Source organism: Chanos chanos, chromosome 5 (assembly GCF_902362185.1).
Source record: "Chanos chanos chromosome 5, fChaCha1.1, whole genome shotgun sequence".
NCBI classification, from domain to species: Eukaryota; Metazoa; Chordata; class Actinopteri; order Gonorynchiformes; family Chanidae; genus Chanos; species Chanos chanos.
The window spans coordinates 46,421,005-46,435,314 of NC_044499.1; the positions used below are offsets into that span (position 1 = coordinate 46,421,005).

Consider the following 14,310-nt stretch of genomic DNA (forward strand, 5'->3'; position numbering starts at 1 on the left):
ACTTCTGAGATTTCTAAAAAGGCTGCGGCTTTGACTCGGAGGAAAGCGAGCGAGAAGGTGGATGGTTAGTTGGCGTTTTTCTGGAAAGCTAAAAATGATTACTCCCCTCCTCTCTGATAGAGGAGCTTTTGAATTATTTTGCTTACCCCTTTTTGTGTGTTTCTGAATCTATGAATATGACATGCGGCATAAAATTTACCAGAATGGAAGAACCTCCGGAGCGACCGCTCACACCAGCTGAACGCTCCTCTGAAACCGCTCGCTCGCGGAGAACTACTGAGAAAAGAAAATTATCTAGTGTTATTAAACCTCAAGGCCTTTCAGATGCCGCTCGAAACACATCTGAATATTGATGTTTTCCGACTTTTTTAGCTTCGCCCGTGTTTTCTTTAAGATTGCATATTTGGAGAATTCAGCTCCAGTAAAAGTTTGTAGATTTTGCTTTGGTGTGTCTTGTTTATAGCTAGCTACATACATGGGCCCATCATGTCGGCTGTTTTATTTATTTGTTTAGTTAATTATTTATTTTTTAATGCATAATCCTCGAGGCATCAATTTATGCTGATGCTCAGATCCATCAGGAACACATGAGAAATTTGACTTTGGATGAACATTGATTGAGGTCCTTGCCACAATGCATAATTACATTAACACTTTGTCGGCAGCGACTTAATGTCTAATGGCGGTTTAATCTAAATCCCAATTATGTTCCTACCTGATTAAATTAGATATGCATGTTGGAGCTTGTTTATGTATGTTTGCATGCATTTCTGAGGAAGGGGTGATGTCTGTGTTAGGGAACATCCTGCCTTCAACCTTGAAGGCTGTCTGTGTTCGTCAGAGACGTTTTTCCTGGCTTTAGCAAAGCTGACAGATGGTTTTGTATTTTCTCTTTATGGTGAATTCCTTATGCTTGCTTAGCCATTGAGCAAAAAAATTCAGTTGTCAATTGTCCACATCAAGCCAGATTGTGCACCTTAATAAATCTATGTAAATATTCAGGTTTAAAACCCTGTTCTTACACCGGTCGTCTTTCTTCCTGATGCAGATCCACTGGAATAGATGCACAGTGTCAGAAATGTAGACAGCACACGGGAATATGTCGTCTCTTGTTCTAATCACAGCAGGGGGAAAAACCTGATATCTGTGATTATACCTTCATCAGCGATGATGAACTGAAAGTGTTTTTTTTATCGTCTTAGGTATAATATTCGATCTGTCATCACATGTTCGGTTTACACAGTTCTGAGATCATCCAATTACATGCTAATTATGCATCTTCAGTAACTATAGGAGTAGCAATTAGGTAACATGCTACAGAATAAAGATTGCCAAAAAGACGTAATTCTTGGATGGGGCTGTTCACCTGTAAATTCTGGTCATCCAAATACGCATATTGATCATTCGCTTATCTGAGTACACCCTGATAGACACAACTCCATGTTGCTGTTACTATTGTTATAAGTATATGGCCATTACAGAGTTACCAGTAGCCAGATGGAATAAAGTCTTGATCTTACTGCAGATGTAGAGAGTTCTCCCACTGGAATGCATCAGTGTATGGAGGCACTCACTCCAGTCCTGCCCAAACTGTATTTCAGTTAGAGCTGCAAAAAAAAAAAAAAAAAAAAAAAAGAAGAAGAAAGAAAACGCCCTGAAGGAATGCAGGCCTTCACGCGGAGAGTCAGTGCTGTTCTTCAGCGGTTACAGTGGTAAAGCTGATAGACAGTGGTCTGAACTCTAATTAGTGATAATGCAACTAGAAGGGTCTTATAGTTCTCTGAAAGGGTCTGCTGACCCTTTGTGTGGTATTAGGAGCGAGGGTTATCTCTTTAATGGAAATGTCTTCTTCAGTAGTCTGTATCACCATAGCATGATTATATTTATATATTCAAATATGTATTGTAATATATTCCTACATAATGAACGTGACTGCCAGTGCAGGCTAAATTTTCTTTAATGGAAGTTTTTTATTTTTTCTTGCACAAATATTAAACTACCAAAACAATAATAGCTATTATTCTTACTATTCAAAAAATGGTCTCTGGGTTAAATAACTAAGCTGATTAGTTGAATTTAAATCGCACTGTAAGAGTTACCTACTGCAGTGGATGCTCTCAGAGCTGCAACAGAAACATAGCTGCTATTTTTGTTATAATACAGATCGATGTTTTATCTTCTCAGTCCGGAGCCAGAACTCCAGGTTTTGTGCAGAAGATTGGCTGTTTCTGGAACTCTACAAGTCTAAAAGTGAATATGGGACAGTGTGGTACACCATGACCTTACTTTGTTTTAAAGTTTAAAAGCAAAAACTTTTTTACAGGTTTTATATAGAGTTTCTCTGTTTTCCTGAATGGAAGAAACCAAATAAAAACAGCAGATTTGCAGAATTAAACAAGTATTTGTGCAAATACGTATGATTTTTTTTTTCTTTTAATTTGAGTCGTGTCTAAGATGCAGTCACAGCACGTCTGTAGGAACCGGACTCAGGTTTACATTACACAAGACTCGTCATCAGACGTCACTTGCGTAAAACAGATTCGAAGAATATTCTATGTGAGAATGAAAGGACGAAAGTCTGATGACAGCACTGACCCAAAGTGTTCATTGTAAATGAAGCCTGAAGCTTGACATGGTTATCTTCCGTTGACTAAGCATTTGTAGATGTTTGTATATGTTTTGTGCTTTTAATACCATCCCCTTCTGCACAATCTTGTAGCATGAACCACTTACCTAATTATGTGAGCAAGAGATGAACAACTATGCATTTAAAGTACCTTGAGATGTAGATTTGCTACAGAAGACCTGTGGGGAATGGTTAAATTGTTTGGAAAGACTTCTTTCTCGGGGGGGCTTTTGGATAACCTTGCAGGCATACCGAAGGCCAGAGCATTCGTAATGACTTGGTGTTGGATAATCGCACTGCAAAATTATATGAGAAAACTACAAACTGTTTTCTGGGAGACGTTCAAGGTCCCAATACTTGCTTGGATTTTGAAAAAGATAAATCTTTGTGAAAAGCATGTATTAAGCGATTGAGTGTAGTGGGTTTTTTTTTTTTGTCCTCCTTGTCCTGGAGCAAACATAATGATTTTTGTCTGATTTTAGTCTTTCAATTAAGACTCCTTCAGGAGCTGTAACTGAAAACAAGTGATCTGTGACATTTTATTCATGCAGACCTAATGACAAAAAGAGTGCACCAAAGGTTTCCTAATTGAAGATGGATGAAATGAGATAAAACCTCTATGTAAATGGAGAGAGAAAGAGGCTGCTTACACAGAGTTCAAGGTGACTGGTTTTATGGACTGAATGAATGAATCGTAGGCTTAAAATGTTGGCTCTCGACCTTTAAAACTATTAAATTTTCAAAAACTTTCGTATTAAAATTTAGGGGAAACTTATGCATTAATACAATTAATACTCTCGTGTAGCAAAACATTGCTCAAAAAAAAAATATATAAAAAAATAAAAAAAAAAGAGAGAGAATGAAATCCATATAGTGCATTTAGAAAATCCTGTTATTTTTGTTAAGGGCCTTGATTGACTTCTTTATAATGCCTTTTTTTTTATCCCAATGGTAAATTTTAATTTGAGCATGGGAGCGCTGCTGGTTTAAGATTCCCATTGTTTTCCATTATGTGTGTACTCTATAGACAGGCGTGTTGATTGATGGCTTTTCTTCCAATACAGTTCAGCCTGCTGGCATAATGTCTGACATGGGAATCTGTTTTATAATTACCATGGGCTGTAATTCATTAATGTCTCGTTACCTGTCGTTAGTTATAGTTGAGATAGCGGCGTTGCTTTCTGAAGTCTTTTCTCATGAGTGTACGATGAGAATATTAAGAAGTGGGTTGTAGGTGATGTGTTGATGGCCTATCCGTGGGGACCCATTGTTAGCATTCTCTAGAGGAATGTGCTTCATCTCCCTATTGATGAGTGTCGTTGGTGGGAAAAGGCTCCTTTCTGTAAGATGTCAGCCTGCTTGCTCACATAATGGCCCAGTGATAGCATCGGCCTATCACAGAGCCCCGTGCCGGCCTTGATACGGACCGCTCTCTTCCCAAACCCCAAAATAGGAAATGTCTAAATTACACTTGCTAATGGAATGCAGAGACTTATTCTTTTCTTCTTTTTCTTCTTCTGTCTCTCTCTCTCCCTCCCTCCCTCCCTCTCTCTCTCTCTCTCTCTCTCTCTCTCTCTCTCTGTCTGCCTCTTTTTAATTCTCTATCAGGGACAGAGCACATTTCATTTGATATGAAATAAAAGGCTTTTTCTTATCGACTTTTTGAAAAGATGAGTGGGGTGGAGGGGGGCGAAAGACATTGGGGAGGGAGGTTTGGGGGGGGGGGGGGGGGGGGGGGGGGTGCAGATGAGTGCTCAACTTCCTCTTGTCTTCGCGCTGAGCGCATTGCGTCCTCTCCAAACAGATGGGGACATCAATACTTAATGTCTGCGTAGCCTCCTTTGCAACTTCCCTCCTTTAAATAAGCACCCAGCATTGAATTAGAATTGGTCACATCAAAAAAAAAAAAAAACCTATAAAGTAAAGGAAATCATAAATAGACTGATCAAATACTAAGTTTGGCTTAGTTCCCTGGGTTTCTCTTTCAGTACTCTACGTGACTAAAATACTATATATGTATATATATATATATATATATATATATTTGAACATCTAATTTTTTGAGCATTGAGGGGAGATTGAAAAAAAATAAGAAAAAACTCCTGTGAAAATGGTCCCTCTTGTCGACGTGTCTTGTTTGAGTGTCAAAAGGCTTGTCAGACATCACTTTCAGTCTGTGGTGTTTATAACCGCGGTACGCAGACTGTACGGTTAGCGACCGGAGCAGTGGAGGGAAATGTTTTCTGCGTTGTCATAGCTATCTCCTCTCTCCATAGAAAATGGTTTTCCTGGTTCAGAGGCTTTGTGTCTTTTTCACCACAGACGTAATCTTAATTGAATCATTGTATGGATGGTACCATTACCATAGCTGAAGCGCTGGGCTGTGAAAGAACCCTTTTGCTAACCCCCCCACCCCCGCGCCCCCCCCGGCGCTGTGCTGCAGAGGGTGAAAGTACATTACTACATTATCCTCCTACAGTCATGACTTCCTAGGCTTGTCATGGCAGGAGTAAGGCAGCCATCCATGCAGTTAACCATGATTACTCTCAGACCAGACGTAAGTCTGTCTCTCTCCATGTGTGTTGAAGCACTGCCTTAATGCTGTCTGCTGAGGCTGTGAAACCGTGTTTTTTTTTTTTCTTTTTTTTTTTTTCTCTCTCCTCTCCACTCTTGATGTTGGGAAAATTGATTTGACCCATTTTAACATTTGTCGTTAGTCAGTGGCGAGTTTATCAGCTACCTAGCATTTAATTATCGCAGGGAGGCAAATTAATCGTCTGTGGACCCTGGTCTCTTTCCTGAGGAGGGGCATCTGCCTTTACTGCTGTCAAGACTATTAACACTATAATGAAAAAGCAATTAGATTGACTTTTGGAAATGGCAGTCAATTACAACGCCTAGAATGGAGGATCCCAGGGTCTGATAAAGTAGTTACTTTCCAATAACAAGAAATGCTTGTTTTTTTGCTTTTTTTTCTTTGTTTTGTTGTGTTTTTTTTTCTTTTCTCTTTTTTTTTTTTTTTTAAGCAGTGTGCTTGCTGTCCTTGGGAGCTATCACTATGTCCATATGTTTATGGATGGTTACACGCCACTCAGGAGTGAAGTGATTTATGGACTGATAACAAGCTATGGGCATTAACACTGCTCATCACGTACCCAGCATTAGATTAGATCTTGTCTTATGAGCTGTGATTCTCTAATTAATATACACTTGAACCTGCCCAACAGAGAAACGTTGAGTAAAAAAAAGAGGGGGAGAGAGAGAGAGAATTACTGGGACCAGCTGTCTGCTGAGTTGTCTGTGAGTGTGCTCATGTATGGATTCAGAGATCTTGTTTTGCTTCATATTTATGGACCTCAGCACTGCTGTTGCTGTATGGTTTTTTTTTTCATTTTTTATTTATTTATTTATTTTTCCAGAGGAGACGTTTTTAGGTCAAAATTTCTTAATGAATTGCTTTGATCATAATGAAAATAATGAGAAAATTCTTTCTTGTTTTCTTGTGAACACACACAGACACATACACACATACACACGCACACACACAAAGCTTATGCACACACAGCTTAGACACACATCCTGCACACTCAAACACAGAGAGATACACATGGACACACTCATTATTTTACTATTATGGTTAGATAGTAAACAACACCATAACAAGCAGATGCAGAGAGAATTTTAACACAAAGTCATATGGGGAATCGAATTAGCCCTGGGGCTGTTCAGTTTACCAGTATTTTTAAAATGTCCAAATAAATGACGGTTACAGATTCTAAAATATACTGACGTCGAGTAATAATGTTATTTACAAATAGCTCTGTTTGATATATTTAAATATTCATTTGGGCACCGATGCGTGAAAAAGATTTTATGCATTTTAATTATCAGGCTGAATTAAGCTGTTGTAAAACATGAATAATGAAGAATACCTTAGTCCAACTTTACATCATGTTAAAATTTATTCGCCCGAAATCTGTCTACCCTCTCGGCTCCAGAATGGATGAGCTATTGCCTCCTTATATTTGGTTTCGGAGCCTGTGTACTGTGCTGGTTTAAATGCTTCTGAAGTTAATTAAAGTGAATGACTGTGAGATGTCAAGGAACAAACCCTCATCCAATCACAACTGGCCAAACACCCAAAGCCACTCCCTGTTTGTAACATTCTGAATGGTCATTGCATTTTTTTTTTTCACGATCCCTTCTTAAGTATATATTTGTCCAATTAATACCTCCATACACCAAGTAAACATTGATTTGTGTTTGTTTTCTGCGCTGTCAGTAAGACATTTTTAGGAGCACGTTTATAAGGTACAATAATTCACCCAGGTTTGTTACTCTCTTGGCTCCTGAGTGTTTTATTCACTTTTTTTTAACATTCAATACCACTCCATTCATTTCTAACCCCCCCCCCCCCCCCCCCCCGACCCCCACCGACCCCCACCCCCCGCCCCCTCCAAACTTTAACACTAATTCTGCTCCAGTGTGCCTATCTCTGGGCACCAGAGATTATATCTGCATTGGGCTGTTGGCCCCCTTGCAAAGTGATACGCCATAAAACTGAGCAGCTGTGACAGGCTGAACAGAGAAATGGCTTTGAGTCATTAGTCTCTTTTTTTTATCGTCTCATTGTAGGGCTTACAGCAGCCTCATCAAAGTTTGCTTATTTATTGATTCGCGTTTCAATTTTCCAAGTCTGTTCTTTTATACGAGGACGCTATCAAAGTGCGAGATGCCCTTTCTTTGAAGAAAAAAACAAACCCAAAGATAAAGTAGGTGTTTGCCTCAGGTGGTGCCACAGTGCTGAACTATAACCGACGGGATGCAGTGAATCTTATATTTTTGTTGTTGTTGTTGTTGTTTTTTGGCTAATGTTGTGACACCAGCGGTTGCGTTGAAATGAAATATGGGAGCGCTGAGAGAACGCTAGCGAGCTAGAAATTACTGTGAAGAACTCACGCCGGTGTTTGTAAAATTATCTTAATTGAAGATTACTGAAATTTTCCAAATGATCTGTTATCATAGCGGATTAACAGTATGATAGAACGCTTAGTGTTCACAGTTTAAATCTGAAGTGTTTTGTGTTTATTTCTTTTATTTGTTCATTTAGTTTTTGTACTTTCTCCCTCAGTTTCTTCTGTTAACTCCGGCGGAGAAATCTGAATCTGTATTGATGGATGAAGCGGCTTGCTGCATGCATGCGTCTTTGCAGGAAAATCACATTATGTAATGGATAGAAAACATCTGCCCGGTTTCCTTCTCCAAGGTGTGCCTTATGTTTGGCATGCAATTTCACGTCCAACTGTCAAATTGGCCGCGTCCTGTAATTTGAGAAGATGGGTTTTTTTCTGATGGAGTGATACGCTGTCGCTATCTCACGATAGTCTCACAGGAAACAGCTGCTGCTAGATGGGGAAAATGGAGGCAGATTACTTTGATCACAACACATTCATTAACTCCGCCGCACTTTTTTTCTTTCTTTCTTTCTTTTTTTTTTAACACCCCCCCCCCCCCCCCCCCCAGCCCTCCCTCCCCTTCCCTTCCCTTCCCTTCCCTTCCCTTATCGCATCATCAAAGTTTGAGTTTGTTTCCATTTGGCACAATCACGGAGTGTGCATTTACTCCCATAGGTGCATATGCGTGAATATTAGCGTTCATCTCTCACTCTCTCTCCCTTACGCACGTGTGAGCGTAGCATTACTCTCCGGCGTTTCCTCATAGCAATTCTCTGTACGTGTAACGCCCCTCCTGTCCGTCATCATTTTGAATGACACGGGCCCCCGAGGGAGACCTTTTTCAGACCTGCGCCGGTGGAACGAAGTGTTCAAAGAGAAGCAATTAACATGTAACGTAATTGAACGTGTCAGGCCCGCGTCACCTGTTCCTTTGCGACCGTTCCCAGTGTAACCGCCGTAAGGGTGAAGGAAACAGGGGAGGGATTTGCAGCCTACGTGTGATAAAGTAAGGTGATCTTTGAGATGGGTCGTGAGGGAGGCCAGTACTACAGTTCGATAAATGATTCTCGCATAAAATTACACACGTTCGTCAGCCGCGCCTTTGTGTCCTTGATTGCGCTTAATCCGAGAGGAGGGGAGAGGAGAGCGGGGAGGAACGGCCCCCGTGTCTTAACGACGTCTCCTGAATGATAACATCCCGACCTGGGACAAATCGGTATATTAATGATCCGGGGTCTTGTCCCAATTCTCTGCCGTCATCTTGTTCCTTGTGACCTAGCTCTTTTAATTAACAGGATAATATTTCCAGTTTAGTTGAAGACTCTGTGAGACATTCAGATATATGGGGGGGGGGGGGGGGGGGGATAGATATATATATTTTTTTTTGTGTGTGTGTGTGTGTGTATTGTTTCAGCTTTCTCAGCTCTGCTCACATTTCAGTGGGAAAAGCACAGGGAAGCAGCCATACAAGAGTATGGGAAGAGGGCCCCATCATTCAAATACCTCAGATAGTTACCTGTGCCAAGAATGGTAGAAATACAGCTAAATGCAGTGATTCACCAACACTCGCGGTGAAGTCACTCACAGCACTGTATGTTTTACAGTTACTCTGACTGTCATGTTTTTTTTTTTTTTTTAAACATACTCCCTTATGGCAGAGCTGGAACACTTTGACAATGAGCATTTTAAAATCCATGTCTGTTATTCTTTAGAGAAGGTATACGAATGTGCCCTAGCTTTCCTCTCACACTCCTTACACACTCTTTGCTAGGATGTTTTTTCTGCCCCCCCAACCCATTTCCTATACAGATACTCACAATGTACTTAAGTACTTCACATTCTTAGAAGTTGACTTTTTTTTTCCAACTGACTTTGAATACTTCTGGTTTAAAATCAGTTAAAGCTTGTCCAGATTTTTCTGTTTTATTCAGGAGAGGTCAAGTATAAAACAGGTTTGTATTGCAGAAACAGACAAAAACATAGAGCTTTATAAATATGAAGAAGAGGAGTTTTGGAGTTTTGGTAGTGTTAAGTGTTTCTCTCATTTCTGGAGATGAAATATCAGTATATTCAGCTTCGCTATCTCTGTGCTGTATTACAGTGCACATGCAGTAGTCACACACACACACACACACACACACACACACGCAAGAAGCTCAGCATCTCAAGATTACTGTTAAATTGGCTCAGTTATTATAGACAAGCTACCTCTTCTGTCACCTGAGCCATAGACTAAGCCAGCTATAGACTGAGCCATCTCTCTCTCTCTCTTTCTCTCACACACTCTCACACACACACACACACACACACACACATGCTCACACTCATACAGACATGCACTACATAACAGCATTTATTATTAAGCTGCTATCAGAGTGGTGGAGGATTGAAATGCGGAGTGAGCAGAGTGCGGGGACTCTGGGAGGACGGTGGAGCCTCTTGCTGACTCTGTGGGGGTGTAGGTTAGGGCATACACAGGCTATTGGCAGCACAGAGATAAGCCTCAGCATTAAAATGGCAGCTGGCTGTGTGCAGGTTAAGTGATAAAGGTTCCCTGTCAGGCTGGCTGGACGGTTCTCCCTGGGATTTATTGGTGTTTTTTTTGGGGGGGGGGGGGGGGGTAGGGGTAGGGTGTGTGTTTGGCGGGGCGGGGCGGGGGGGGGTGTTGGAGGGTTAAGGCGGTATGACTAACTTTTCGCCCATGCCACCTGCACATCAGCAGTGTTTCACACACTGTCTGTCTGTGTGTATGTTTCATTGTCCCTCTATTATCAACTAGACTGTGCTGCTCTAATACTTGACAGCATTCTTAGCCAACCCAATCCTACCATTCCTACTCTTCAAATCAATTTCCCACCTCTGAAGGCCAGGCAATTCAGAGCTTTGTATCGGGATTAAAAAAAAAAAAAAAGGAAGAAAATTCTCTCGGTTGCTCTTTGATAGCCGGGCCAGACCCACAGCTGTTGTTCTTGTTGCTTTTTTCGTTTTCTTGTCTTTCTTTTTTTGGGTCTGCTTTTGTTCTTCAGGGGAATGTTGTTTTTTTTTTTTTTTTTTTTTGCTGTGGAGAAAAGATCTTAGTTTTTAATCGAGTTTCTCTGGGTGAAATGATCTCTCTCACTCTTTATGGTACATACCTCCAACCCCCACGTGTCTGTCACTTTTCTTGTCTTTTCTTTTTTTTTTTTTGCATCTTTAAAAGTGGATTACGCTTTGTTTCAAGGCTATGCGATACCAGACTAGAAGTGCCTCTGGCGTCAATGGGAAGTGTGTATAGGGTATTTCAAAGGGTGGTTACAGAAGTTTGAATGTAAAAATGAACATTTCTCAGAAGTACTTTCTTACCACCTGTGGTCAATAATTGTTTTGCCTAGACAGCTCCGCTCTCAGTGTTTTTTTTTTTTTAACACTTCTCCGGTTTGAGAATGAGCTTGGAACAGCGTGAAGCAGCTTTACAGTCATTTCTATTGTGAGCGCTTTTCTTTATATTTTTGTACCCCCTTAATGGCACTGTTAATCTAACATCACTGTCTGTCTTCTGTGTCTCTCTCTCTCTCTCTCTCTCGCTCTCTGACACCCCCCCCCCCCTACTGATGCTCCCCCACCCCATGCACCTACCTGCCCCCCTCCCTTTCTCTCTCTCTTTCTGTCTATCTCTCTCCTTCTCTCACCAGCCCTCCCCATACTGCCTAACTGTGAAGCAGCACCCTCGGCACTCCCCCAGCACAAATCGGTTACTGATGTCGAAGAACTTGCTGCCAACTACGAGCGGAAACTTATAGAGGTGGGTACCCTTTCACAGCCCTGAATTTTTCTGGAGCTCATTGGGCACAGAGGAGGTCCCCTTGTTCAGCCAAAGCCTCTGTACAAACTGCCTCTGAACCTCTGGGCTGTAGCCACTGGCGAAGGATTCTAGGACTTTTGGACAGAGCGATGTCTCCAGAAATGGGAAGCCCTTGGATAATGAGGGTTACGTGAATTATTCATATCTGTTTTATATTTCTTTAATGAGTTATAATTCTGCTTATGTTTTAGAAAAGTATCTTTTGACTTATTTATGTATTTATGTATTATGTATTTTTGAGTGCGTTTACTTATTTATGCTCTCATTTGTTTAGCTGTCGGTCTCAATAGGGTTTTTCCAAACATGGGTGGGAGGAAAGCCCATTGTTAAGCTCGGGCGAATGACAGCTTTACTTAGTTTCTCTTGCCGAACAAATGTCCCCTCTTTTGTCTTTTACTTCAGACAGTGATTAGATTGTTTGCTTGTGCTCTCTCTCTGAAGAAGAAAAAAACCATGAAATTGATCCAACTTGTCATCACAGATGAAAACCCCATAACTTGCCAGTGTTTGCGCATTAAAAGGCAACAGTCATTTAAAATAGCTACAGATATGATAAATATGTGTATATATATATAATATATAGTATAATATATACATATAAATATATAAAATAAACAAATATCAGGATCTATGCAGGTAGTTTTCTAGACACAATAAGCAAGTTCATAGACTCAGTTTCACTTAATTCGTGTCTATAAAACCTTTCCACTTTGTTTCACGTATACAGAGACGGATCCTACATTTAACGTAGACTTGACCAATAACTGTTTATATTTAGAAATTATATGAGCTCAGTAGTTAGTGCGTCCCAGTAAGGCTTTGTAATAAGATCCAGGCCTATTAATGCATTGTAGTATGTATGGTGTATGGTTTTATGATTTCCAATAAGGGACTAGCTATACCAATGGATTTCCAATGTAGTCCTTTTCTACCTTCCTCTCAAGGTGGAAGGTCATTTATAGAACTGGCTAGTATGGTAGGTCAGCCGTAGTTCTATTGACCAGTGAAGGAGTATTGGGTGGTGTTTCTTTGACATTTTGGGGTGTGTATCTGTCTGTCTGTGTGTACATTTCCGCTGCGTGTTACCCGACCTCCATCTTCACTGACTGTGATCATCCCAAGCTCAACTCATAGTGGTTAAGGATCTTTCCCTAGCCATGCCTAGCAATTTTTTTTTTTTTTTGCCACTGTGACCTATTGTCCCTCTCCCATCTGTCCTGAAAGAACATTTGAACTATCCCTTTCGTGACAGAACATTTGATAGAGCATATCGTCTCTCTCTCTCTCTCTCTACCTCTGTCGTCTATGTTTGACAGTCTGTCTTAGCTCGATGGTCTCTAGCTTGATCATGCTGTGTGCTAGAGAGTACTACGTGTTGACCAGCCCCTGATACTGAGCAGCGGTTTATGCTTTGCTGCAGAGCTACTGAAAATAGCAGAGAAGGAAAACTGGCACAGAACTAAAATTTCAGAGTGTTTCGCAGATCAGCAGTGCGTACGTGCTGTTGTCATTTCTCCCCTTTGAAGGCAGCACAAAACAGGCAGATTTAACCCAGAATACAGTTTGATTGTCGGTTAGATCTCGGCTTTGCCCGGTATTGTTCCCTTTTTTTTTTTTCCCGTTAACGCGCTCGCTCACAAAACCGGTTGTACACCACGGCAGACTTTTGGAGTGCCGTTTAGCATCCAATTTAGAGGGGGGGGGGGGGGGACACACAAGACATTTGAACGTGAGTAGCAGAGTTAATTGTGAATGCAAACTAAAGGCAATTGGATAACTGTACCAGAAGATTAACCCAGTGGTAGGCAGTCTTCTTCCCGCAGTGTTGCAGCACACGCAGCCCCTCTGCCCCAGCCCGGATCCAGCGCACCTGACTCCACTCGGAAGCCGATAAAAGCCTTGATTAGTCGGGCCGAGTCACGTGCGGCGGAGTAAAACGGGAGCGTTGCCTACGCTCGCAGGGGCGAGGGTCGCCCATCCTCTCATTAGCTCATAGCAAAAAGCTTTGATGATTAAAGGGTTGGAGATGGAACCTGTGAGGTCTCCTCCCGTGAGGGGAGGTCTTAAGAAATTGGTACCATTTGTAGCAGACTTTGAGTGGAAGATCTCTGGATATGAACTGTGGAGGAATGCCTTTGATCTGTAGCCTCATTAACAAACCTGTGGAGCAGGACTGAGTCATTAGTATGCATGCTGATTAATGAGAAAGAGCAGGCAGAGGGACGGATTAGAGCACTCAGATTCTTTTACGGAAACACCTGCCTTAGTTTCAAGTTGTACTTGCTGTGGTGAAAGTATATTAAGTTGTGATGTAGTAGTTGTCTCTTAAAATCCGCGTATTTTGAAGGAGCAGTCAGATACGCGTAGCCAATGCGGAGTCTCGGAAAAACGATAGTTTGAATCATGGATCGAAAAGAAAAAAAAAGGATACCGAACCAATCAAATAAAAGGAAATAAACATGCAAAACTGATTTGGTGGGTAGGGCTAAGATCTCCTTATTTTGGGGGTTATGTACGTGATTGTTTTACAAATGTGTGTGTTTGCGTATGCGCGGGTGTGTGTGTGTGTGTGTGTACGCGTGTGTGTATACATGCGTGTGTGTGCGCGCACGCACGCGCGCGTGTGTGTATACGTGTATGTGTGTATGTGTACATGTATGTGTGTGTGTGTCTACGTGCGTGTGTGTGTGTGTGTGTGTGTGTGTGTGTGTGTGTGTGTGTGTGTACTTATGTGTGTACGAGTACATGTACGTGTATGTCTGTGTTTGTTTGCGTGTATGCGCGTGTGTGTGTGTGTGTGTGTGTACGTGTACGTGTACGTGTACATGTACGTGTGTGTGTGTGAGCGCGGGCTTGCGTATGGGGTGTCAGTGTAGTGTCACATGTGC

At 41.5% G+C, this 14,310-nt stretch overlaps 1 protein-coding gene across 1 annotated transcript in view; it reads left to right on the forward strand.

Annotated features, from left to right (window-relative positions):
* The window catches only part of snx29 (sorting nexin 29), a gene marked incomplete at its 5' end in the record, with an annotated part of 63,916 nt that overhangs the window by 19,775 nt on the left and 29,831 nt on the right, over positions 1-14,310 (forward strand). Inside the window, one exon of the mRNA XM_030775109.1 lies at positions 11,253-11,362. Coding sequence (XP_030630969.1) covers positions 11,253-11,362 — 110 coding nt within the window. The remainder of the gene's footprint in view (positions 1-11,252; positions 11,363-14,310) is intronic.